This window comes from Protomyctophum bolini, assembly GCF_963924005.1.
Source record: "Protomyctophum bolini genome assembly, chromosome: 1".
NCBI lineage: Eukaryota > Metazoa > Chordata > Actinopteri > Myctophiformes > Myctophidae > Protomyctophum > Protomyctophum bolini.
This window is the reverse complement of record NC_137862.1, coordinates 46,977,049-47,002,102: the sequence shown is the minus strand read 5'-3', so window position 1 is coordinate 47,002,102 and position 25,054 is coordinate 46,977,049. Positions and strand designations below refer to the sequence as shown.

Sequence of the window (25,054 nt, the reverse complement as noted above, 5' to 3'; positions counted from 1 at the left end):
AATCAATCAATCAAATTCTGCAAACTGTGAGAAGAAGGTTGTCCTACCTGATAACAGCCTATTCTAAACTCAAGCTTACAGCGCCCCCCTGTGGATCCCAGACCATATTGTAACATTCTGAACAGAAGCTTGAATATTATGCATATTTTAACACTATTCCAGCTGTCGTGACTATGCAGTGGCTTTAATTTCTAGGACCCCCCAGGTTAGGCTAAGGACTGACACAGACCCTCATTTTGATAGAATTTCTCTGGGACCCTAATTAAATCTACACTGTAAAATGAAGCACTGTTCGTTTTGTGTTAAAAACTCTAAATGATTCAATCATTTCGATATTTTTCAGAAACGTTGCAGATGCACAAGGTTGCAGCGCGGCACAAAGTGAGACGCTGTGAGCTTGTAAATCTGCTATTTTTTGAATAGCCAATAAGCCAACATATAAATGGATAAAGTGGTTATGAAAAATGCCATATTAACTACTTTTGCTGGTGACCCCTGGAACCCCCCAAGGACCCCTTCCCTAGACAGCACGTTGAGAAACACTGGGTGGCAAGACAAAACTAGACTCCCTCACAGCTGATGTCAGCCGTTGCTAGGATACAGGTATGGAAAACAAGTGCACTCTCTGTTCTATATTTGGAAACATAAAGCGCGTATCAGCCAATCACAATGCGAGGTCCGAAGTAATTGTGATGTCACCACCTATATAAAAGCTGCTATTGGAGTAGCCATTGTTGCTTTTTGTAATGCTAGCCTGCTGTTTACTCTGGATGCTGAAAGGAGCGACAAATTGACAATGCTGTGAAGACATCATTTTGTTTGGATTGACATCTAATTCCAACTTTTTGAAATGCCTCAGAGCTGACTCGTTGCCGAGAGGGGGTTAGCCAATCTAGCTTAGAACAGTATTTTGTATAGGGCCTTATATAACAGTATATCACAGCATATCAACGATGATGTGTAAACTCAAATTTACTTTACAGATGCTCGGCATTCTCTTTCTACTGTGGCTCTTGGTCTGGTTCCAACACCACCGCCCCCACGACCAAAGACACGGCGGCAACGTGGGACGTTCATCTTCCAGCAGCAGTCAGAGGAATCAAAGCTGTTTCTGTCACCTGACGGGGGTCCTCGACGACTGTTTCTGCGACATCGAGAGCATCGACGCCGTCAACAACCTCCAGATCTACCCTCAGATCAAGACGCTCCTGGAGAGAGACTACTTCAGATACTACAAGGTCAACCTGCAACGACCGTGTCCCTTCTGGCCGGACGACGCCGGACAGTGTTTCATCAAGGACTGCAACGTGGAGCCTTGCCCACCGAGTCAAATCCCAGACGGCATGAAGTCTTCTGCTGACCTCTACAACGAGAGGATCACGTCAGACATGACAGACTGTGAACAGACAAACGAGCTGGGAGCCATCAACAGCGCTCTGAGTAGCCAGAGTAAAGAGGCGTTTGTGGACTGGGCACGACACGACGACGCCCAGGACAACTTCTGCGAGCTGGACGACGAGACCTCTCCGGACGCCGAGTATGTGGACCTTCTGTTGAACCCTGAACGTTACACCGGATATAAAGGCCCCCCGGCATGGAGGGTGTGGAACACCATCTACGAGGAGAACTGCTTCAAGCCCAGGTCGGTGTACCGACCACTGATCCCTCTGGCACCCAGCAACGGGGGCGGTGATGACGGGGAGGGTTTCTACAACTGGCTGGAAGGCGTGTGTTTAGAGAAGAGGGTTTTTTACAGGCTGATCTCCGGCCTCCACAGCAGCATCAACATCCACCTCAGTGCCGAGTATCTATTAGACGAGATTTGGGGTGAGCAAAGGTGGGGCCCGAACGTTGAGGAGTTTCGTCGACGCTTTGACCCGGACGAGACGGAAGGCCAAGAGGGAACGCGGCGTCTGAAGAATCTCTACATCCTGTACCTGATCGAGCTGAGGGCTCTGTCCAAGGTGGCGCCCTACTTTGAACGGGCCTTTGTCAATCTGTACACCGGAAATGCCACTGAAGACGGCGCCACCAAGGAACTGCTGCTGCAGATTTTGAATGCAACCAAAGCTTTCCCAATGCACTTTGATGAGAGGTCCATGTTTGCAGGCAACCAGACCGAAGCCAAAGTGTTAAAGGAGGAGTTCCGTCTTCATTTCAAGAACATCTCCAGGATCATGGATTGCGTTGGCTGTAGTAGGTGCCGTCTCTGGGGAAAGCTGCAGACTCAGGGTCTAGGCACGGCTCTGAAGATCCTGTTTTCTGAGAAGGAGATCGAGAGCCTCCCAGAACACAGCCCTTCTCAAGGCTTCCAGCTCACTAGACAAGAGCTCGGTGCCTTGCTCAACGGTTTCGGGAGGTTGTCCACCAGTATACACCAACTCCAAAATTTCCGTTCCTTACTGGAGAAGAAGTAATAGTTGTCCCTCCTATGGCTCATATCTTATCCTAATCCAGAATAGTATCAGGGACAATCAGGCCGTGGTTGACCAAGTACTCAACCCCAACACTTAAAAGTATAGATAAGTATTCCTGGTCAGATATTATTAAAGGGACACTTAACCCTTTTTGTAAAAATTATGTTGATGTTTAGAACACGTTCCTGGGGTCTTTATATGTTTAATATGTGGTTTTTAGATATTTTTGATTTTAGCAGTGTCCATGGACGTCTTGGAATCTGAAAGCACGGCATGATGCACACTCTGATGTCATGCATTGGCTGCATTGGAACACTGATGAACATGTCTGTGATAAAAGCAGGCATCGAGTGTTATCAGATGCTTGTGCTTGTCCTCCTTCCTGTTAGGATGTGACTGTGATACTGTCTCCTTACTCTCCTACCCTGTGAGAAAGTACCATGCCTATAGACCGATTCACAGAGGGGTGCCCTGGGCGCGGCCATTACTGAGGTGTAATCCATGGAGCAGGTGCTCCGTAGGCCAGGTGTAGCTAATCAGTGCTGTTGCGCTTAATGGTACACCTCAGTAATGGCCGCACCCAGGAAACCCTCTGTGAATCGGTCTATAGTATCTCAATACAGTTCCTATTGGAACTTCTACAACCCATTCACAAGAAGGATGGCCATAGCTGAATGAGCCACCTGGGAAACAGAAGGGCCCAGGTTCAATTCCAGGCCCCGGCAATGTGTCGAGGTATACATAAGCAAGACCCTTAATCCCCAACTACCCCCTGACCTCAAAGGTCTGACGGAAAATATATGAAAATATATGAAAATATATGTGAAAAATGAATGTAGTCTGGATGGATGGAACCAGAAAAATAATGGAGTCTAGATGGATGGAACCAGAAAAAGAATGGAGTCTGGATGGATGGAACCTGAAAAAGAATGGAGTCTGGATGGATGGAACCAGAAAATGGCCACCACTGCAATGCCCTATACTCCTATAGCACCTTTGAATATACTGTAACGATATTCATTGGATATAAAAACCAAACAAACTTATCAATCAAGTCTCTCTGTATTTTTTCTTCCATAACTTCATTAAAAAAAATGAAGACCAATACAATAATGTTAAAACAACGACAACTATCTCTTCTGTGGTTCTTGTCATTTTTTACTCTTCGCTGCCACAAGCTCCTGTGCAGATTTCTTGGCTTTGACCATCTCCACCAATTCCTTATACCTCTTCATACAGTCCTTTTTGTATCTGTATGAAGAGCTGCATCTTTATTTTATTTTGCTAGCACTGTAGAAAGTGTCATGCTTTAGTCGTAAAATGCACAATACCTTCCATATATGAGCTTAACCGCTCTCCTAGATGTTTTTAATGTTATTACAATGTCATAACATTTATATCATAACATTTGACATGATTCACCATCTCTGTAGAGTAGACTATTGGGGTTTAAGTTGTCATTCATTAGAACAAAACTTCCATTTAACAAACATAAGTAATTATTATAGTGGAAAATAATGGAGCAAAGAAAAAAATGCAATTCACAAGGTCACCAGAGGTCAGTCAGAAAGTGGTTCCACGTCTGAAATCAAACCTTGGGGTGTGTAGATGTCATGATATTCTGAAAGTTTCATGCTTTAGTCATAACATGCACAATAGCCTACCTTCCAATAGATGAGCTTAACTTCCGCACTATAAGTATGAATAGCTCACGTTCTTTGGTGCCAATCGCTGAATCACTTTGTGGAACCCTTCCAAGGTAGATGCTGTCAAGTTCAACTGCAGAAAGTCAAGGCATCAACTGATTCAACTCATATTCCATACTCCATCCATTTGGCGGCGGCAATGCTCTTCTAGTAAACCGCTCTGTTCTAATCGGTATCCAGACAGTGTTGCCATGGCCGCTTATTATTTAAGCGACTTTGAGGTTGTTTGCTTATAAATATTTTTAGTTGCTGTTTTGGGAGTCATGTTTTGGGAGTAATGTTGTTTCAGTTTGGTGCACCCACTATCGGGTGCTTAAATACATACCACAGGGTTACATTTTCAAGTCAAGGAAGGAATCCCCAAATTAATATATATATTGTTTGCGGACCGCCATCTGAAAACATGTTGTGTCAGGAACCCCCAAATACAAGATTTGTGTTAATTTTCCAAATGTACTAAAATATTGTTTTCTTTATAGAAGATCTACAAGCTCACAACTCACAAGCGCTCGCTCGCTTCGTTTGGTTTTCATAGACCTGGTCGCTTATTTCTCTCACAAACTCTGGCAACACTGTATCCAGACCGGATAATCCGGTTTGCCAAAACAAAAAAACAAACAAACGTAAGACGACGAGAGCCTGCTTGGCGCGTTGGAGCTGTGTTTTTATGCTTTTAGCCTTTTATCATTTTATGTTTTCATAAGATTCAACCGCATAGATTCACTGCTGTCGGTGGTAAGTAGTCTGATGTACGTTACTGACTAGTTTAAGTAATGCTAATTCACATTCACGGTGTAACAGTTTCCTGTTTCCACCATGCAACTGATCTGAAGTTGGCTAAAGGATGGCTAGCTTGTAGCGTTCCCCGATGTTGTTGTGTTGTTGTGCCTACAGTAGACCAGTCTTTACTCTAAGACCGCTAAAATAATGTGTATTTCAATTTGGTCAACTCACTACGTAGCTAAACTAAAACAAATAAACTAAATGTAATCTGTATTTTTATTTACGCTAAAGAGTAAAGACGAGAGGCTGGTCTGCAGTCATGCAAGCGGCGGAAGTTGAGAGTAACATAGCTCCAAATGCAACGCATTAGAGCTATGGACCAGAGATAGTTTTTGAGTGGTGTAACCACTCCTATAGACAGATATGTGTGTCCATGGGTCTGTCCCTGGGTCTGTGTCCAAGCACGAAAATAGCGTTATAGCGTCTGTTCACCAAGTGTCACTGTTGCACAGCTTAACACACAGACAGGCCAGGGCGGAGGGCTTGTACAGTATGTACAGTACAGCACTACTCACTTCAGACGGGTCTGATTTGATGTTTTCTTAACCACTGGAACCCTAGAAAATTGGCACTTTGGCTCCTACAGTTATACAACAATATGTAATGGAGCAGCCACATGAGGGTTTAATAGAAGCACATGGAAAATATATAGTTTACTTATTGTCATGATTAAATGAAACTCAATGCAAAATCCCAATTAACCGTTTATTTTCTGAATTATTTGTGAAATCTCAGGGCTGCTAAGTGCTAACCATGTCTGCTGAGCATCAAAGAAGAGAGGGTCAGCGGCAAAGGAACAGGACCATAGCAGCCTTAGTAGCTATGGACAGCGGTGATTCCGAACCAGAGGGGTCTGCGGAGCCGAGCGCGGCGGCCAGGGAGCCAATGTCCGAGACGGAGCGGTCCGCTCCAGCGGTGGAAACTAGTGCAACCGAGGGCGCGGTGGTGGAATCGGTGGGCGGACACAATTCCAGCAGTAACGCCGCCGCAGCAGCTGCGTTTCCAGATTCCGAGAATGAATCCGAAGGGGAGCCGGAGAACGTGCTTCCGGATTCCGCGTTGCCGGGTCCTGCCGGGTTGAGAACCATTCATTCGGAAGATGAATCCGAAAGTGGAAGTGACGCTGAGAAGATGGATGAAACAAACATGGACCCACCACCTTTACACGAAGACTTGGCAGCTTGGGCGAAGGCTACGAAGCCCACGACCGTGGCATTAAATGAGCTACTTGACTTGCTTAGGTGCCACGGGCACAAACTTCCCAGAGATGCCAGAACCCTACTGGTAGAGGGTAATGAATGAACTCCTTTTTTCCTTTTATGGAATGTAATTCATCTTATTAGTCTTGATGACATTTCTTGTTATTAAATTATTCACTGAAATTAAAGGTTTTCACTGTTCTTTGGGAATCAATTCAGACTTGGAGGTTGGAACTGACAGCGACTTCAGCGATGTTGACTCAACACGGCCAAGTCAGAGTTTCCCACCACCCAAAAAACGTAAGTACGGTAGTCAATTTCAATGCATGAAACTACACAGTCAAATCCTCAGTATTGATTTAACTCTTGAGTGATTGACCATTTGGTTTCATTTGTGCACTGACTGCACTCTCACAGTGAGTTACAAAGGAATGACTTTACACTGATAATTTTAGTCTGTACTAAGTTTGTTTATTTTTAATAGGTCACATATAACACTTAAGGCACTTATTAGCGATCTAATATGTTGATCCAAGATATGCACTTTCACTTCTGCCTGTTGGGTCTGGTCAGTTTGATATGCAAGGGATAATTGTCAGTGTGCTGGTTGTTGTTGAATTATAACCCCCGAAAGGATGATTAAACACGTAGGCAAAGCCAGAGGTCTTCACATTTAATTTAATAAATAGTAATACATTCATAAATTGACCCAAAAGTAACAACAACATGAAGTATTTCCTTGCTTACGGTAATGAATGTATTCCATCAACACTGTCGCTTCGGAAAACAAGAAAGTTTCGATCAAATAGAATCTATTTTCGATTACTCTGTCGTCTATTTCTCGCTTCATATGTTTAAAAAAATCATTCTTGAGAGCAACGTTTAGTTGTAAATGACATTGTGTTTGTTTACTTGGCTGTCATGTTGGATCAGCATAAAATTCAAGCAGCGCAGCAGGCGGTCTGTTATTCTGCGATTGACCAATCAGAATCAAGCACTCAACCAAACCGTGTAATAAACATTGTTAATTCCTTCCTCATATTGATCGATGTTGACACGTGTATATTTACACAGGACAGAGAAGAACGTATGATTCCTCCCAAAGACCAGTGGCCCATCCTCAAAGAGGCAAGTTTTGTATTTTGTATTTTCTTGTTCATCAGCTGACTTAAAGGGGTATTTTACTTTAAAACATTGTTGGATCATTTTAACATCTACTCTGGCTTTAGTGTACACCCCAGGCAGTTTTCCAGTTCCTTCCTTGATTCAATATTTAGTTATTTGAGATGCATTTGATCAGAGGGCTTGAGAGGTCTAGTTGGGAGAAAAGGGCATGCATTCATTTATAATTTGTTCATTTTGTTCTCACTCAAAAGGTGGCCCAAGTAGACCCGCCTTACCAGACTCATACCCAATCCCAGATGCCGGTAAGACATTTTGTTCAGTGTTCAGTTTTTACCGTTAAAAGGGGCTTCACATATTTGAAGGCCTTTTTTTTACATATTTATTATGCTTATCCCAGCATTAGCCATTGTCTGGTTCCCAGTTAATTTTGGATCAGGGCCCTCTTGAAAATATCGAAAGCATTTGCTCCATGTGCATATTAATCAATCCATACAAAATATAGTTTTCGCCTGACCGTTCCGTTCTTTTTTTAAACATTTCAGAGTTCCAAAGGATGGTGTTGGAGATGCTTGAGGAGTTGAAAGAGCAAATTCAACGCATCAACAGAAGTATGGGGGTTCTTCGCAACCTCTCTGCTTCAGCTACTACTTCTATAAGAAGGTTGGAGACTGAGGGTGAATTCAACACTTTTGACGAAGAAATGAACAATCAAGAGGAAAGGATGGTCCTGGTAAGAATTCTGAAAGCTTATACATGCATGTGATTGTGAGTTGAAGTCTGTTGGATTGTGATTATTCAAAACTATATATGACATTGATTCTATCTATTACGGTGCCACCTTTAGGTTCAACAGCTGGCCAGAATTGGTGGCTCTTCGCTGAGAGGCTGCATTTTTACAGTTATGGACAGGTAAGAAATGGTTAACATCCATGACCGAGACTCACATGGACAGAGTGTAGTGATTTCCCAGGGTTATGAGCAGTGTTTTTAGCTTTACTTACTCAATAAGCAGAATTGTACTATGAGTTCAGAATTGTCCAAAGCATTGGTTGTACAACATGTGGTAGCTCAGACTTAAGGCTCTTTCATAGTCTGGATTTTCGTTGGCGAGGTGACCACCGAACTACAACATGACGTCACGAAATGCGGTGAAGAGCAAACCACCGCCCCAGCCCTTCTCTCTGTTTTTACTCACCACCGTTCAACGTTATTTCAGCTCCGGTGGTCAGCTCACCACCAAAAATCCAGACTATGAATGAGCCTTTAGCCTCGCGTAGCCATTCTTCATCTGCCTTTGCGATGCATATTGCCCAAGGCAGATTAAGTCTGGCCCCTCTCAATTGTGGGAAGACTTCACAGCCGAAGTGGTGATGAGCCAACCCGATTTGTCTGGAACCAGGTTATAACCAACCAGGGCCCAGTATGCAAATATGGGGTGGGACATTGCCGGGAAAAAATCTAATACTCAGAGGGACGTGACTTATATCTACGCAGTGATATTAGTATCGCTACGCGAGGCACTGTGCAACAGTTACTTGAACCAATTGGTGACAATCTATTATAAAATATAATCTATAATGCATAATTTATTTAAAAAAAATTAGAATAATAATCTATCTCAATTTTGAAATGTCATTATAGACACATAGTTTGAAAAGTAGATTAAAAAAAAAAAACAGCCGACACTACAACCTCAACGTGTCATTTAATTGAGAAAATAACGGGTAGTTGCAGAGTGGTATGAATTGGTGAAAAGGAATGCTTGATCTCTTGTTTATCCAAAATAATCGATACATTAGGTATCTTTATGGAACTTTAAAACATTTTCAATCAAAAGTGGAAAAAAACGAAATGTTATATATTTGTTTTCTGACATTACATACTTTGTATACAAATGATTCCACAGAATGATGTCCATTTCCTTAATGACAAAGTTCAACATGATGGGAGGAGGACCCCTTAGCAAGAAGCGTTTTACGAGTACGGCTCTGCATGGTGTTATTCAAGGTATTTCCACACTGACATTGTGTCCCTAATAGTGGCCTGTTTAAATGTATTGATACACACTGACTATTGAGTCTTGACCATTGACTCAAGAACATGAGTTTCTACCCAGTCTAAAGCAGAGGTTCTCGGCCGATAATATAACCTTCCAGCGGAGAGGAGTTGACTATGTTGCAATACCAAGGATTCGGCTGTGATGTCAGGTCACTGTGGTTAGCGCCATGCTTATAAACAGCTTAGAGTTCCTTGCTACTTCCATGTTGCATGAGCAAAACGGTGGCATCACTGTCGAATCCTTGGCATCTTTAAGCCCCGTTCACACCAAGGAAGCTAGAAGCAGCAGCTTCCCCGGGAAGAGGGGAGGGGATGAGCAGCGCGCTCTGTGGTCGTCTGCACATCCATCATGTGTGTGTCAGTAGTAGCTAGCTGCATGTATGTTGAAACTTGGGCACAGTCAATCATACCTTTAAAAAATACTTAATAGCCTTTATATCAGTTGTATGTACCCCCTCTATTTATGCAATATGTTGCCCGTGTTTTGTGATTGGTTTGCTGCGTTCTGAATCGATAAACCAATCGCATAGATAATATATTTCTTTAGGGAATTATTTCAATTATTATTCCATGGATGTCAACAATCAAGTACAACTATCAGAAGATGTAAGTCTCCCACCTGTACAAAGTAATTTCTGATACCGAACATAGCCGCTCTACAAGCTCACAATGCGTTTAGGTCAATGATATAACATTATGTAGTAGTGATATAACAATATATAAATAGCAGCCAATCATTGACTGTCTGCCAATTAACTTCTGTGTCTCGTGATTCTTGATGCACGACTACCGTTCAGCTAATCAGGATATTGGAGATTGTAAAACATTTTGCTAATTTGGCGTGACATTATCGTTCGACAAGTTTGGGCATTTATTCAAAGGATATAATGAATTTTCTGCCTGACAGCGACCATATTTCCATTTTGATCCATTGAAATGCTGGGAAACATGTTAGGGGAGTATGTCTTGGATGATGTGCATTATTTACCTCGAAAGAAAAAAAATATTATTTTCTTTTTTTTTAATTTTCACTTTTTCACTTTGTTTTGTATGTTTATTTTGTCTTTGTTCAGATGCTGTGATGAGTTGGAGCTCCGGTACCAGAGTCTGTTCCAACGTGACACTGTATGACATAGATTTAGCCATTGGGGACCACCTCAAACACTCTCCAGCAAGAGTGCGTGGACGCAACTGAGCATTACATAAAGCAGTGGTTCTCATAACGTCCCCCATAATTCTGAGAGAGTACAAAATACAAATGGACGCTTTTGCGTCTTATTTGGTTCCATTTGTACACTACAAGTTAGTTACAGACCTGTAAAGGCCGATTCATACTCCTATTTAGTGCTGAAAAAGGGTAGTTCGGAGAAAGGTCCCAGACTCGAATTTAAGTTTGACTTAAGTCAAAGACTAAAAGTCAATTCATACTCCCTCACGGCTAGCGCCGAAGTCACTTGTAAATATTGGAGGTCCTTTACATGCATTTATGTTAATGGCTGGGAAATGAGCCTCGCACAGCAGGTACATTATCTGACTGGCCCTCGCTGCATGTGGCGGACGGTGTGTCGTCCTCCAGTTGTGTCACACAAACAAGCTGTTGTGTGTGCGCGTTGTTGGGAAAGGAGGTACCCGGTATCTTGTGTGTTGTTTCCTAATATGTGAACCACATGTTGTTTCTTTGTGTAGTGTAGCCTAGTATTATAGCGGGTTTGTAATTATTTTAGACAATATTTGTTTTATTGTTGAGAAGTTGAGAAAGATTGTTAGAGGAGAGCAGCAGGTCTGACAACACTGCAGCCCGCTTTGCGGAGCTCACCTCCCGGCCACAAGCATTTGGAAGTTGGCCTGTGTCTCTTCCAAACTACTGGTGTTTCCTTGGCTTCATGGCCGACAAATTTAACTCTAAGCTGGACTGAATGAATGAGGAAATACCGTGGCGAAAATTTCAGTGGTCTCTACAGAACCGAACAGACTTTTTTCGCCTGTAGAATAGGAGTATGAATCGGCTCTAAGGGTCTATTTTGGACCCCCAGAAGGAACCCTGAGGGTCCCTGGAGCCCACATGTACACAGAGAATACATAGACCAAGTGTAGCGATATGGAACAGAAATGTAATTAACCCCCTCTTTTTCTTCTTAGATTTGCTAAATACAAGTTACAACATATACTTAGTCTTAGTAACAAGTATTATTATTATTTATAATTACAAAGAATTGATTATTTGCATTCAAAACGATTTGATACAGATTATGTGCATTGCAAATCAATATGAAACAATGTCAAAGGATATATGTTGATGTTTACATATCACTATACTTAAATTGTTGAGGCAGTTACTGTAGACCCTATTCACCACCATGTTGATTTTATTTTAATTGTATTTTAGTGGTGTTTTGTACTATGTTGTTGTACATTTTAAAATATTACTATTATAAAATAGTATTTTTTAAAATAATAAAATTGCAACAGTCGGCATTAATGTTTTATTTAACTTTTTTTTTACTATTTTAAGTAAAAAAATGGCAAATGAAATAAGTTTAGGGGTAAGGGGAGATTTAGAGCCCAGTGTCGTATTTCACGTCATGATGATGTACAATGATAAGAGCGCCCCTCACTTCACAAGGGTGTGATATTTGAGGGGTGCTAGCCCCTCCTATATTCAGCTATTCGTGTAGATCTCCGTCCTACACACATTAAATTCCCATTGACAATGGAGAATTTTACGTCATAGTGTATTTTACATCATGATGATGTGCGATGATAAGATCGCCCCACACGTCACACGGGTGTGAGTTTTGAGGGGTGCTAGCCCCTCCTATAAACAGCTTTTGTCCCCACTTCTCATATTTGCCATTGACAATGAAAGGAGAAATTAGGTCAAATGTCCACCAAATATGACGTAAATTTGTGCCAACACAAACATTAAAATAAATGCCATTGACAATGAAGGGAAAATGTACGTTGTATGTATTGTAGACGAGCAAATCGGCTAACCAATCACATACATTCAATTCAATGAGAGGAGAAATTAGGTCATATGTACCTCAAATATGATGTAAATTTTGTCCCCATACGTCTCAATATTATAATATAATAACCGATCACATACTTTCTGTTGTTCATGAGATGATGTATAATGATAAGAGCGCCACTCACTTGTGTGATCTTTTTTATTATAAGAAGTTATTCATTATTTCAGTATGGTTATAGTTTAGTCCCAGGTTCAGATTATACATTGACCAGTCATCAGTGTGTGTTAGAAAATACACATGTCAATGTGTATTTTCAGACATTTACCACTTTAACTGTCAATTAGTAAACCTGACCTCTCGCTTTCTATGTTTGCTTTTGTGTCCCCTCCCCCGTGATGTCATGTGGCAGCCAAGTCTATGGACTTAGTTGGAAGTAGTTGATGCCCCACAAAGGTGCCCCGGCCCTCACTTCACACAAGTGTGATTCTTTTTAAGGGGCGCTAGCCCCTCCTATATTCAGCTATTAGTGTACATTCCCATTCCCATTGACAATGAATGGAGAATAATGTGTCTTGAGCAAACTAGAGGTCTGCTGAAAAGCTGCCTGATGGTCGTGCCCAGAACTAGTCAGAAACCACCGGTGACTGTGCCTTTGCGGCTGCTGTACCCCCCAGGTCCTGGAATAGCCTGCCCCTGCCCATCAGATCTTCCCAATCCAAGTTTTTGATTGGTGCTAACCGCTCCATTAGTGACTTTCTGTGTCTGTCAGTCTGTGAAGTACCATCGCAATACCGCTGGATGGCACTGTTGAGCAGCATCACACACACACACACACACAGAGGGGCCAGGGAGGAGGGCTTGTACAGTACACAGTACAGTATAGTACAGTAGTGCAGCACCACTCCGTTCAGAGTCAGACGGGTCTGATTTCTCAATCTTTAAGGGTTACTTACCGGTACCTTCATCCTCTTCGTCCCAAGTGGGACATAAGGCTTTGACGATCTGTCTCCATAGGGACCTTGTGCTGCATGTCCTCGCCTCACCATGCAAGGTTCCTCTCCTTCAGCTCAGCTGTCACAGTTCGTCGCCGGGTCGTTTTAGGACGACCTTTCTTCCTATTCCCCGCAGGTGTCTGTCGTAAAGCAACCTTTGGGATACGATCCTGTGCCCTTTTCAAGTCCCAGCCATCAAAAGAACGGTAGCGTTGAGATCTTCTGGTGTATGAATGATGGTATGTGCGTACTGTATGTTGGCCACACGTGTATATGTATATCTTGATTCTTTGTTTTTATACTGTATGTTCTGTGCGTGAGTGGCTGCACGTATATATGTACCGGTATATGTTGATTCTTTGTTTTTATCTTGTACAGCACTTTGCTCAACCATGGTTGATTTAAGTGTGCTCTATGAATAAAGCTTTGTTTTGACTCATCCCACAGCTGGGTGGGCTTGGACTGTTGTTGGTCCAGTACAGCCAAGGGATGTGAGGCCCTGCGCAGTGGAGTGGTGATGCGGGTGCCGGGTTGGAAGGCTGCCTGGACACCTCCGTACAGAAACACCGGGACGGAGAGTGAAATGGTGAGGAAAACGGGAACCTGCAGCGTCACAGGTAGGTCCTTGAGGAGCGCCCTGATGAACTTACTGATGCCCTGGCCTACGTGTTTCAGAGGCTCCGTGATGAAGGCGGCGATGGTGACCAATATAGCGTTGGTCGGCGGTACCAGCAGGATTGGGTTGACCATGAGAACTTCATAGTATGTCTTACAGGGGTCATCTTGAAGAGTCCATGTCATTCTGAACCACTCCTTCAGGCTGTCGCTCCAGTCAGTCTTTGTTATCCCAGTGCATTTGTCCCTGAAACTTTCCATCTTCACAATGTTGTTTTGGTGTTCGGCATAAGCAATCTGGTAGAGGTAGAACCAGTTCCAGATGATACTGATAAAGAAGCAGACAGCAAACATTCTCTTGAATTGGACAAACCAGGAGACCACCGACCACAGTTGAGTATTAATGATGGCCACTATGACCAAGACACACAGGGACGCCTTTAAGACGGTGTCGAGCCCAACGTCAAAGGTGTCCTCAAAGTGCGTGTCGGATAGGTCGACTAGAGCATGCAGTGACAGGCTGCATACTACCAGCACAATGAGCATGAGGACGCTGGTACAATGAAGGGACATTTCCCAGGCTAACCAGCTAGCTAGGTGTCTGCAAACACAAGGTCACCTTACACTGAGAACTACGATTTCATGAAGGACCATACTACTCAAATAAGGGTTGACTGGTTGTCTTGAAGCCCAAGAGCCACGGGCCACGACATTAAAACTTGAATCAAGAGGCCTAACTGCAGTGGCCCATAAAAGACACTACTCGGATACGGGTTGACCGGTAGTCTGGTTCACAAGGTGGTTCAAGGTTCTAATAAAGGACCCCGTACAAAACACCCAGCCAAATATCCTAGTTTGTACCTTCAAATAGTTTCACACAAATAGATTAGAGCACCAAATAATACTCAGTTAAGTGTTACTGCTTGTCCTTTAACTTGAACCATCAGCTGATTTTAAAGCAAGGGGTGACGTCACAAATGGCGACATTGCTGTTTTTATCAATATATTCCGTTTGTGTCACATTTGTGACCATATATGGAGATCGTACATGCAACCAGTTTATGTCAGAGAGCACAGATACGGTATGAATGCAATACACAGGTATTGAAGTCTACGATTAGTAAATAATGGCTTGAAAGAATAGCCTAGATATATAGGTTTATGAAATAAAATACATATTTAATTCAATTAACCAACTTTAACTAACTCAAAAACAACAAACTGAAACTAATCATTCGTACCCTCAAAAATCACACCTGTGTGAAGTGAGGGGCACTCTTATCATCATACATCATCATACCATCATATCTCATTCCGGTCAATCACAATTTGCGTCCTCACTTTTCCGTCCTCGCTTTGTCTTCAATGTTTGTTTACACAAACCAGGAAAGCTGGGCATAGGAGGGGCTAGCGCCCCTTAAAAACGGAGCGATGCACAATGTAATTTCTGTAATGCATATAATACTACAGAATTCAACATAGTTTATGCTATTGCATTCATATTTGTCAAAAGTACCTGGTATTTGACAGCAAACTAGTTTGATTGGCTAATCCATTATGTCTCAGCCAATCACAATACGAGTTCTGACCCTATTGAGATGCCGCTATAAAAACAGCCGATGGAGCGACATGTGTTGATTCTTGAGAATGAAACCGGAAGGTCCAAATGTGGGCTTGTTGATTTGTTAGCAGTTGGACCTATTTATGAAACCATAGTTCTCTGTGTTTGCTGACCTTGTGTTTGCAAACTACACAACCGCTACCTGCTTGGACAATGTCCCTCCCCTGTGCCAGCTTCCTGCTCATTGTGCTGGTAGTATGCAGCCTGTCACTGCATGCTGCACTGGGTCAACACGACGACTCCAACCATTCCGACATGGGCTTTGAGGACACGATTGACGTCGGGCTCGACACCGTCTTAAAGGCGTCCCTGTGTATCTTGGTCATAGTGGCCATCATTAATACTCAACTGTGGTCGGTGGTCTCCTGGTTTGTCCAATTCAAGAGAATGTTTGCTGTCTGCTTCTTTATCAGTGTCATCTGGAACTGGTTCTATCTCTACAAGATTGCTTTTGCTGAACACCTGAACAACATTGTGAAGATGGAAAGTTTCAGTGACAAATGCACTGGGATAACAAAGACTGACTGGAGCGACAGCCTGAAGGAGTGGTTCAGATCGACATGGACTCTTCAAGATGACCCCTGTAAAATGTACTATGAAGTTCTCATGGTCAACCCAATCCTGCTGGTACCGCCGACCAACGCAATATCGATCACCATCACCACCTTCGTCACGGAGCCTCTGAAACACATTGGCAAGGGGATCAGTGAGTTGCTCAGGGCGCTCCTCAAGGACCTACCCGTGACGCTGCAGATTCCCGTCCTCCTCTTCATCATTATACTCTTCAGCCTGGTGTTTATGTACGCCGGTGTCCAGGCAGCCTTCCAGAACGCCATCACGCCGCTGAGCAGACTTCGAAGGGGCCCCCCTCCCCCGGCACTGGATGTGAAACACGAAATGCTAGCGGTGGAGGATGCCGCCAGCATACCCGAAGATCCTGTAACCAATAGGGAAGGTCAAATAATAGAGGAGATCCAATAGAGTCAGAATAGGAGGAGGGAGGAGCCTGCCCAGGGTGTTTGTGGAGATTCAGGACAGGACTGAGTAGTGGCCCTTCAGCGAGTCGTACAGTCCAACTCTTCTGATCCTGGAGAAGGTCCATCGTACTCTCCTGTTCGCCTGCAGAATTCCGAAGCTGTTCCAAGACTAATACTTGCCCTGAAGAAGAAGGAACTGATATTTAAATGTATGCAAGTCCATATATATCTTCACTTCAGCACGGGATTACTGCAGAGATGTTGACAGTTTGACCCTGTGAAGACTTACTTATTTTGCTGCCCTGAGTCTTCTGCACTACCAGAGTAGATCACCAGTGGATCAGCACTTGAGAAATCCCTCCCGGTTCAGGGGGCTTGCATCAGACCAGAGGGCCCAAACCTGGCCCAGACCCAAAGTAGGGTGTTGCAAGCGACATACTGTGAGCACCCAACACATCGCTTATATTGAAATGAATGGTAAAGTTACAGTGATCTGTCGTAAACGTTAAGTTGCGTATGCTTGCGACCCTGATGTCCTTTGTTAAACTACCTTTTTCGATGGCCAATTTGAGGGGAAGTAAATGATTGGGACTTATAGACCTCTTTATTCACTTGTTTCTTATTCTATTTTTTCCTTCGGTCTCTATAGACTTAGGCAGATTAAGCTCTGTTTTGCTTTGAGATCTGCATTGCTTTAACTCTTATTTGTCTTTGTTCTGTTGAACCTGCGTGCGTGCGTGTATGTGTCGCAATGCCGATCCGGCATAGGTCTGTGTCATAGTGTTGGGGCTTTGTCAGAGTACCCGTCTGGTCTGTGTCCCTTTTGTGCCCATTTATGTATCTGTCAGTCCTTTTATGCGCATGTACAGAAATCTCATCCATATTAGTCCCATAAATGAGCATATCGGTTGCATCGACACGTCAAGTTTAAGCAGCAAGTGGGATGTTATTCGAGTTGTCGGTGTCTCATTTACACTGAAAGGAAAGTGTTGATTTGAGGATTTTACTGTGTAGGTAAGTGTAGCAGAGACCACATTCTGCTAAATACCAAACTCGGTTTACTGAGTTCAGGTCCATGAGATATATAAAGTACTGTATCTGCCTTCATCTCAGAGTCTGATATGCAATGCAGTAAATTGAATATCAGTGCTGTGCTTAATCTGACGTGTGTGAGCAGGCCACACAAATGATGGTCATCGACAACCAAACTCCATCACTGTATTTATAAGAATTGAAAAAGATTGCCCATAGTTTGCTAATGGACATTCAAGCTGACTGCATTGTATTGTAAATACAACCATGTTTTAGTTAACCAGCTTTCCGGTTTGTGTTGGCTTGTGATTGGCTGATCACCCCATAGCGATGATTTTATTTTGCTGAGTGAAGTTCACATTGAAGATAAAAGTGAGGGCAGAAAAGTGAAGACGCCAAAAGTGATTGGCGGGAATTACTTTTGTGATGATTTGATTGGCTGAGCACGGAATGTGATGTATGATGATAAGAGCGCACCTCACTTCACACAAGTGTGATTTTTATAGAAATGTACATGATATAATAGTGGAGTATGCCCTGTTCTGTCTGTTATGTCTTGGTAAGTTGGTAAAGGTGCATTTCATTCAATATTCTTGCCTTCTAATTTAGCATTGATTTTACAATATAAATTGGGGGTCCCAGAGATAGAAATGCTATTAAATGGGGGTCCGTAGACTAATGCATGTCAAACTTGGGGTCCTTGAAATTAAACGGGTTGAAAATCACTGCTAGAGCCATAAAGATTTTCTCTTATGGGGGGTCCCTGGCATATATTTTCAAACGGGGGTCCGCGGGCTAATTAGTGTAAATGTGGGGGTCCTTGACATGAAAAAGTTTGGGAACCACTGGATTAGGTGATGTAAAACAAACGGTGACAAAACAAACATTACATTCTCTTTATTGTTAATGGCATTTAATGTTTGTGTTAGGGACAAGATGACGTATATTTTCCCTTCATTGTCAATGGCGTTTTTAAAACAAACATTGAACAAAAAACAAAAATTAAACCGTTATATTATAGGCCCTTCAAAAATACAATACCATATAAGACCAATAGATGGCAGTTGGGTCAAGCAAATTGAGCGCACCCTCGTTTCCAAGCAACAAGGTGTAAATACTTTACAGGCTCAAGCCAGGACTACTACAAGAGACATGAATGAAACACTGGACACCTTTGGGAAACGTAAATGTTAATTTGACACAATAGCAGACAACTGAATGCATTGCGGAAGTGTGATCTGAAGAATTTGCAGTAGGTGAGGACAGTATCTCATGTTTTGGAGCGATAGAAAAGGGAAGCTAGCGTTACATAGTGATATTAGTGGCTATTGGCAAAATGCTGGCCTGGTTTGTTATCAAATTAATTAGCCAATGCAATATTCTAGTCATTTTGTCTGCTATTCTGTGTCACCTCATCTGACTAGCGTTTTGTGGCTACAGTTCATGTTAGCCTTGGTTGTAAACGTTAACGTAGGCGTAAGGTTAACGAGGTTAACAGCATTAGCTAGTGTTATTAGTCCTAGGTAGTTACTAGCATAGCAAGGGATTAAAACCCTTAAAGAACCCACACGGTCGCACATAATAAAAGCATAATTTTAATGGCAGCTAACGTTAACGTTAACGTTAATGCTGTGGACATTTATTCTCTGAGAGTAAACATTTGTTGTGATAACTGATAATATGCTGTAAAACGAGGACACTGACGCGCAATGATGACGAATGTGTCGTTTCCTTTCATAGCACGACACGGCAGTAGTTTTAACAGTATGCATTTGAAGCTGCACTCAACAAGACAGTACATTGTGTTGAGTTTTAACTAGATGTGTAAACGTGAATAACACTTACATTGGTTCTATACCAGCTTTGTGACTAGGTACAATTATTTATTATAGGCTACACTTTGCTCAGTGCAGTTTCATTTGAGATAACACACAGTTTGAAAAGGCCTATATGATTGCTGGGCCTATCAAACAAACAAATGTGTTGATTAATTGAAGTATTTATTAACATTATGCAGAATGGGTACATTTCAAACGAAAGCACAACTCAACATTTTGAGATATATTTAAAAAAAATCAGGAAATCATCATATAAGGAGGTAAAAAGGGAGAAAAAAATATATACAGTTAGGGCCCGGGGTAAAGGGGGTGGGGGGACTCAGACTTTACATGCAGTTTCGAATTGTAGCCGTGCCCATTGAAAGCGGTTTTGAAGGAGTCAAGGGATTTACATGTCTAAATGGTTTATATACATACTCAAGGATTTGTTTATGCATACTAATATTTATTTATTTTCTCTGACACTGATGAGAGCATGTACTATAGTCATGAACCATTGACCATCTAGCTTTGGGAGAATGGTGTCCAAAAATGTTGAATTTGTGTGATGGTGATGTTTTTTTCTTTGACAGTAAGACAGGAGAGCGAGGCAGCTGATGGTAGCAGGCTTGCCAATGGGGCTGTTTGACAAGCTAGCAGGATGGCTGGGGTTGAAGAAGAAAGAAGTCAATGTGCTTTGTCTGGGCCTGGACAACAGTGGCAAAACCACCATCATCAACAGGCTCAAACCGTCCAATGTACGTGTGCCATGATTTATATCTGTAGTGTCCTCTGTACAAGTAACAGTAATGCTTTGTACTATAATGCTTATGGGTCGATTCATACTCCTATTTTAGAGCCGAATAAAAGTCGGTTCGGCGCTGTAGAGCCTACAATTTGACGTCATTTGAGGTTCGGGGGGGCGGGTACCGTCCTAAAGTCGGCTCTTCGGTGCTACTGACATTTTCTGACGAGCCGAAATCATTTCGGCACTACAGCGCCGAAACAGGAGTATGAATCGGCCCTAAGTCAGGGGTTTTAAACCGGTGTTCTGTGAAGGTATCACATATAAAAACTTTGACCCCAATTATTTCCCCATCATACCATGGATTCTTATTTGGGACACATATTGCACCTTCAAATATTGCTGTATGCCAACTTTTCAAAAGTTCATACAGAGTTACACATTTTACAATACATTTTACTAATATATTCCACCACATTTTCAGTGGTTAAGTCAATATTTGTTTGTTGTTGTTTCTCACAGGCCCAGACACAAGACATCGTCCCAACCATTGGCTTCAGCATAGAGAAGTTCAAGACATCAAGGTACCGTATTCAACAAAACAGCGGAACATGATTTCAAAAATGGCTAATAGTTACTTTCCACTAGTGCTGCATAATTAATTGAAAAAGGTTGCGATCTAGATGCAGACACAGGTCTATGAGATATATTTTCTAAATTTGAGCAAGAATCAGGCAGCACTATAGTTGGCTGTCCACAGTTACTTGTGTTTTTGCTACAAGAGAGAGACATTAAGAGAGTGAAGCACTTTGATGTTGTCTGTTTAAAGCCACAGTAGTTGGCTCCAGGTGCCACATTTTGAACAGAGTAATGTTCAGCAACTACAGACTAAAGACAATAATTTCTTTCCTGGAAGAAAATGATAATCATAAAAATGAGAATTGTGATCTCAATTCCTGTGGAGTAAAATCGACATTCACATTTGAGCAATCATCCAGCACAACTTTCCACCACAAGTCTGTTAAAAAGCTAACAGCGACACAAACAGTATAATTTAGGCATTACTACTCTGTACTGCAGTTAAGTGTCTTCTGTTGTGCTGTATTCTCCACTCTTCTCTTCAGTCTTTCCTTCACAGTGTTCGACATGTCTGGCCAAGGCAGATACAGAAACCTCTGGGAGCACTACTACAAGTGAGTGTGCAAATCACACCATTATTATTGCCATGCAGCGTTCTCTGACTGGGGTACAGTTTCACCAAGGCCTGTCTGACTTCCTTGTCTTCCTCAGGGAGGGTCAAGCCATCATTTTTGTTATTGATAGTGGAGACAAACTGAGGATGGTAGTCGCCAAAGAAGAGCTGGACACATTACTAGGTCATCCAGGTAAATGTGTGCTATTCGTTATCCTGGTGCTGTACTTGTATGACTCATTGTATCAATCCCAATTTTACCTCTTAATTCCTTTTCAGAAAATGCAACAAAAAAAAGTGAATAACTGATACACAAGCCCATAGCATCTCAAAGAATTGTGAGCTTGTAAATCTGCAGTTTTAGACATTTTTAGAAGATTTTTGGAAGACCCCTGAACAGGGCTCAGGGGTCTGTCTCAAATTTGGTGCAGATTAGTAGAGCATCTAATCCCACACCTGGCCCCTGTTATGACTATTCTCATGAGTCATGACAGACCCCTGAATAGTTTTATGCCAAGTTTGGTGCGGATCAGACAGTGCCTCCTCGCAAGTCTGGAAGTTAGTTTGTGACGTCCTTAGTCTACCTAGGCATTTTTTGTTTTAAGGATTATTTGGTATGATGTGATTTGGCTTTCTTTTCCATCACGGTTGCACAGATGTTACTCATTATAAACACAAAGTTTCACTAACGTATTGTCCTTCTTGCTCTGGCTACAGACATTAAACACAGGAGAATTCCCATCCTGTTTTTTGCCAACAAGATGGATGTGAGAGAAGCGCTGTCTTCAGTCAAGGTGTCACAGTTGCTTTGCCTGGAGAACATCAAGGACAAGCCATGGCACATCTGGTACACACACACACACACACACACACACACACACACACACACACACACACACACACACACACACTTTTTCGGTTGACTAGTCATTTGGGGCCTATCGCTCCTACACGCCCCCTGGGGGTCCCCGGAAACCACATTGAGAACCGGTGTCTTATTTTAATGTGATTATGTGTTATGTTTCAGTGCCAGTGATGCTCTCAAGGGAGAAGGTTTACAGGAGGGGGTCGACTGGCTTCAAGGTAGGCTGAAAATGAACATGAGAATCAATCATGATTAGATTAGATTACAATTTAAAGATTAAAGACCACTTAAGCCCTATTCAAAAATCTTTAAAAATAAGACGATGTACAAGCTCACAACGCATCACATAAAAAAGTGTCCTGCCTATAATTAATTATGAATATAATTTGACAAATGTAGGATTTGCTGTTTACTTTCGTGACAATGTTTTGGATAGCTTCTTCATAAACTTGTCATGTGACAAAATTAGGACCAAATTCACATTCAACACCACAACGTATTATTCATTTTGCCAAGTATCATAATACAGTTAACCTTATGTCTATCTACCGTATCTAATAAATGATAAATTACTTATGACCAAAATGTCTATAATGGATCTTCTGTAGATTAGTTACATAAGATTCATCACCAGCTTAATTTGATGTTTTTGGCAGCTTGCATTTATTAGATATAAAAGTACTGTACATTACCTTTCTGATATTACCTTCTTCCTGCTTTTTTGTTTTTCTGACCATGAAGTCCCTGTTAATTTCCATTATAGCATAACATTTAATCAAGAGCAGCCTGACCCACATCATGGACAGAACACCTTTTCTTTTCTATGAATTTGTTTTGATTTGATCTCATTTGAATCCTTTCATAGAGCAAATTTCACTGTGAGTATTGGTCGTTGTTTTGTGCTGTCCTTTATTAGTCCCCCGCAATTTACAGTAGCTGTAGAACATTAGATACATCCCCAGATTTCTACCCAACCACCTAATCCTGTAGATTGTTATACAGTACCTTTTTTTTTTTATTACACTGACAAATCAGTAATCCCAGTTAGCACCCCCACCCCCTTCTCTTCCCCTGACTGATCGTCTGTATTCCTACTCAAACTAATACCATATTTGTGTTGCTTCTTTTGTTTAAAAACATATTCCTATTTCAACTCAACGTTATTGTCGAGCGCCTCTCAAAAATACAAGATAAAAACATGTCCTAGGATTTTGACTAGATGTTAAAATGCCCTCAGAAGTGTTAGTGAAATACGCCTTTTAAGAGCTTTCAGGTAGACCATTTCAGTAACAACACTGTTGTTGTTTGTTGGCAGCATGTTTTAATGATGTGGTGCTTTATGCCTGTGTTTTCCCAGATCAAATCAGAACGATGAGAACATGAAGACCTAGAGAGAACCAGCATTTGGAAAGAGACTTGGGTGTACAAATACATTATCTTTTTTGGCCAGAACTTATACAAACAAATGGGATAAAACCTGTACAGGGCGGTGACGGCAATTCAGTGGCAACTGCAGAGTATACACCATCGGTATCAAGTGCCTTGCTCAAGGTCACTTAAACAGTAGTGCAAAATCTGGGCCAATTTTGCCCCTTCCTATCCTTTGGTTCTAATGTGTAATTATTGGTAATAATACAATACATTGCCAGTTTTAACTTCCATATGGTCATGACAAGCATCAGTCTGCCAGACAATGTACCAATGTACGGCCCACTACTTTAAAACCAGAGGCACTCATCTTCCATCTTTAATAAGCACACAGTCCTTACATCTAAAGAATAGTTACCACAATTGTGTGTCTTGTACCACAAGTAAAGTGTAATTATATCATTAGTGTGGTTGTTGGCCACAGGGCAACCAGACTATTGTTATTGTCAGTATATACAGTAGTACTGTATGTTTCTAGAGGCATTCCCAGGCCAGTAAATAGTCAACAGTTCAGACACCAGGTAGCCCTTATTTAGATTAACTCTATTTTTTAGATAGGATGTATATAATATATTTATTCGAGTGCATATGTATTACTTGTAAAACAAATAAAAGTTGTAGAAAATGACTTATGGTGTTAATCATGTGATGGTCATCTCACTCTGAAGAAAATCTCTCTCCCTCCTCTCTCGCTCTTTTTCTCTCTCTTTCACTCCAACAATATATGAGCTGCCAACAACAGCTGCTTATTAGTACTTTGACAACATGGTTTATATTGTGTTCACTTTTAATCTTAATGGATCTTAATGTTATGAACATTAAGTAGGCCTAAATTATATATGCGTCGTAGTGCGACGCGTTTTTAGCTTGTAGATCAGCTATCTTTTGCTACGACATTATAGGCTAATATGCAATGTGGCCCGCTGGAGTGAGTGGAAAACTGGAAATATAGTGGCCCTCCATATTCAAAGTTGCCACCCCTGATCTAGGTAGCCATAGCACTGTGTAATGTCCTGTGTCATTCGTTTTAGTCAGATTCAGATAGTCCCGCACGACAAAATATTGTGCTGAAGAAAAACAAAACATACAGGTATCCTTGTTGAGAATGTTGAGCTTCTTAAAGGGCCACTTCACCCCTTTTGCAACCAGATCTAATTTAAATTTTGTTTGGGAGACAATAAACACTTTCCTGGTTTTTTTTGCGCTTCTAGATATTCTAGTATTTCAAAGTGTCCACTGTCCATAATGACATGGACACTGGTCTCACTCCTGGACTACATGTTGTCTCGTTGTCTCAGTAAGACAAAGACAGCCCTCTCCGGGATAAGTCGTGAGTGCAGCATAGCATTGTGGTCATTGTAGTAACCCAGCAGTGAGACCAATGTCCATACCATCACACTTTGAAATACTAAAATATCTAAAAACTCAAATTACCCACAAAAAAACCCCCAGGAAATGCCTGGGCCGTGGCTCAGCGGTCCAGGCCAGGCACCTTGGCTGGTAATCCAGC

The 25,054-nt window shown here is 42.0% G+C and overlaps 4 protein-coding genes across 9 annotated transcripts; all 4 read left to right on the top strand.

Annotated features, from left to right (window-relative positions):
- Positions 1 to 847: 847 nt before the first annotated feature.
- On the top strand, positions 848 to 2,938 carry LOC308314184 (ERO1-like protein beta). The gene has a single exon (XM_080761646.1). It carries the CDS (start codon positions 954 to 956, stop codon positions 2,415 to 2,417), a length of 1,464 nt encoding a protein of 487 aa, XP_080617772.1. The 5' UTR covers positions 848 to 953; the 3' UTR covers positions 2,418 to 2,938.
- A 1,784-nt stretch (positions 2,939 to 4,722) lies between these two features.
- On the top strand, positions 4,723 to 11,759 carry LOC308331201 (uncharacterized protein). 2 transcript variants are annotated; one of them, XM_080786477.1, is made up of 9 exons: positions 4,723 to 4,851; positions 5,642 to 6,197; positions 6,325 to 6,405; positions 7,180 to 7,233; positions 7,482 to 7,532; positions 7,773 to 7,960; positions 8,075 to 8,139; positions 9,137 to 9,237; positions 10,362 to 11,759. In XM_080786477.1, the coding sequence occupies exons 2-9, from the start codon at positions 5,660 to 5,662 to the stop codon at positions 10,481 to 10,483; spliced, it is 1,200 nt and encodes a 399-aa protein (XP_080642603.1). In that variant the 5' UTR covers positions 4,723 to 4,851; positions 5,642 to 5,659; the 3' UTR covers positions 10,484 to 11,759. The 2 variants fall into 2 exon arrangements, with proteins under 2 accessions (XP_080642603.1, XP_080642604.1); XM_080786478.1 differs by having other exon boundaries at positions 4,731 to 4,858.
- A 3,882-nt stretch (positions 11,760 to 15,641) lies between these two features.
- LOC308320572 (chloride channel CLIC-like protein 1) lies at positions 15,642 to 16,469 on the top strand (the record flags this gene model as incomplete). The annotated part of the gene is made up of 1 exon (XM_080771096.1): positions 15,642 to 16,469. One exon carries the CDS (start codon positions 15,642 to 15,644, stop codon positions 16,467 to 16,469), a length of 828 nt encoding a protein of 275 aa, XP_080627222.1.
- A 2,123-nt stretch (positions 16,470 to 18,592) lies between these two features.
- Positions 18,593 to 24,172, top strand: LOC308333294 (ADP-ribosylation factor-like protein 6). Of its 5 annotated transcripts, none has more exons than XM_080789600.1 (8): positions 18,593 to 18,749; positions 19,912 to 20,072; positions 20,582 to 20,643; positions 21,184 to 21,252; positions 21,350 to 21,444; positions 21,969 to 22,098; positions 22,279 to 22,334; positions 23,474 to 24,172. In XM_080789600.1, the coding sequence occupies exons 2-8, from the start codon at positions 19,932 to 19,934 to the stop codon at positions 23,497 to 23,499; spliced, it is 579 nt and encodes a 192-aa protein (XP_080645726.1). In that variant the 5' UTR covers positions 18,593 to 18,749; positions 19,912 to 19,931; the 3' UTR covers positions 23,500 to 24,172. The 5 variants fall into 5 exon arrangements, with proteins under 5 accessions (XP_080645726.1, XP_080645724.1, XP_080645725.1 ...); XM_080789598.1 differs by having other exon boundaries at positions 19,908 to 20,072; XM_080789599.1 differs by having other exon boundaries at positions 18,593 to 18,753.
- The last annotated feature ends 882 nt before the right edge of the window (positions 24,173 to 25,054 follow it).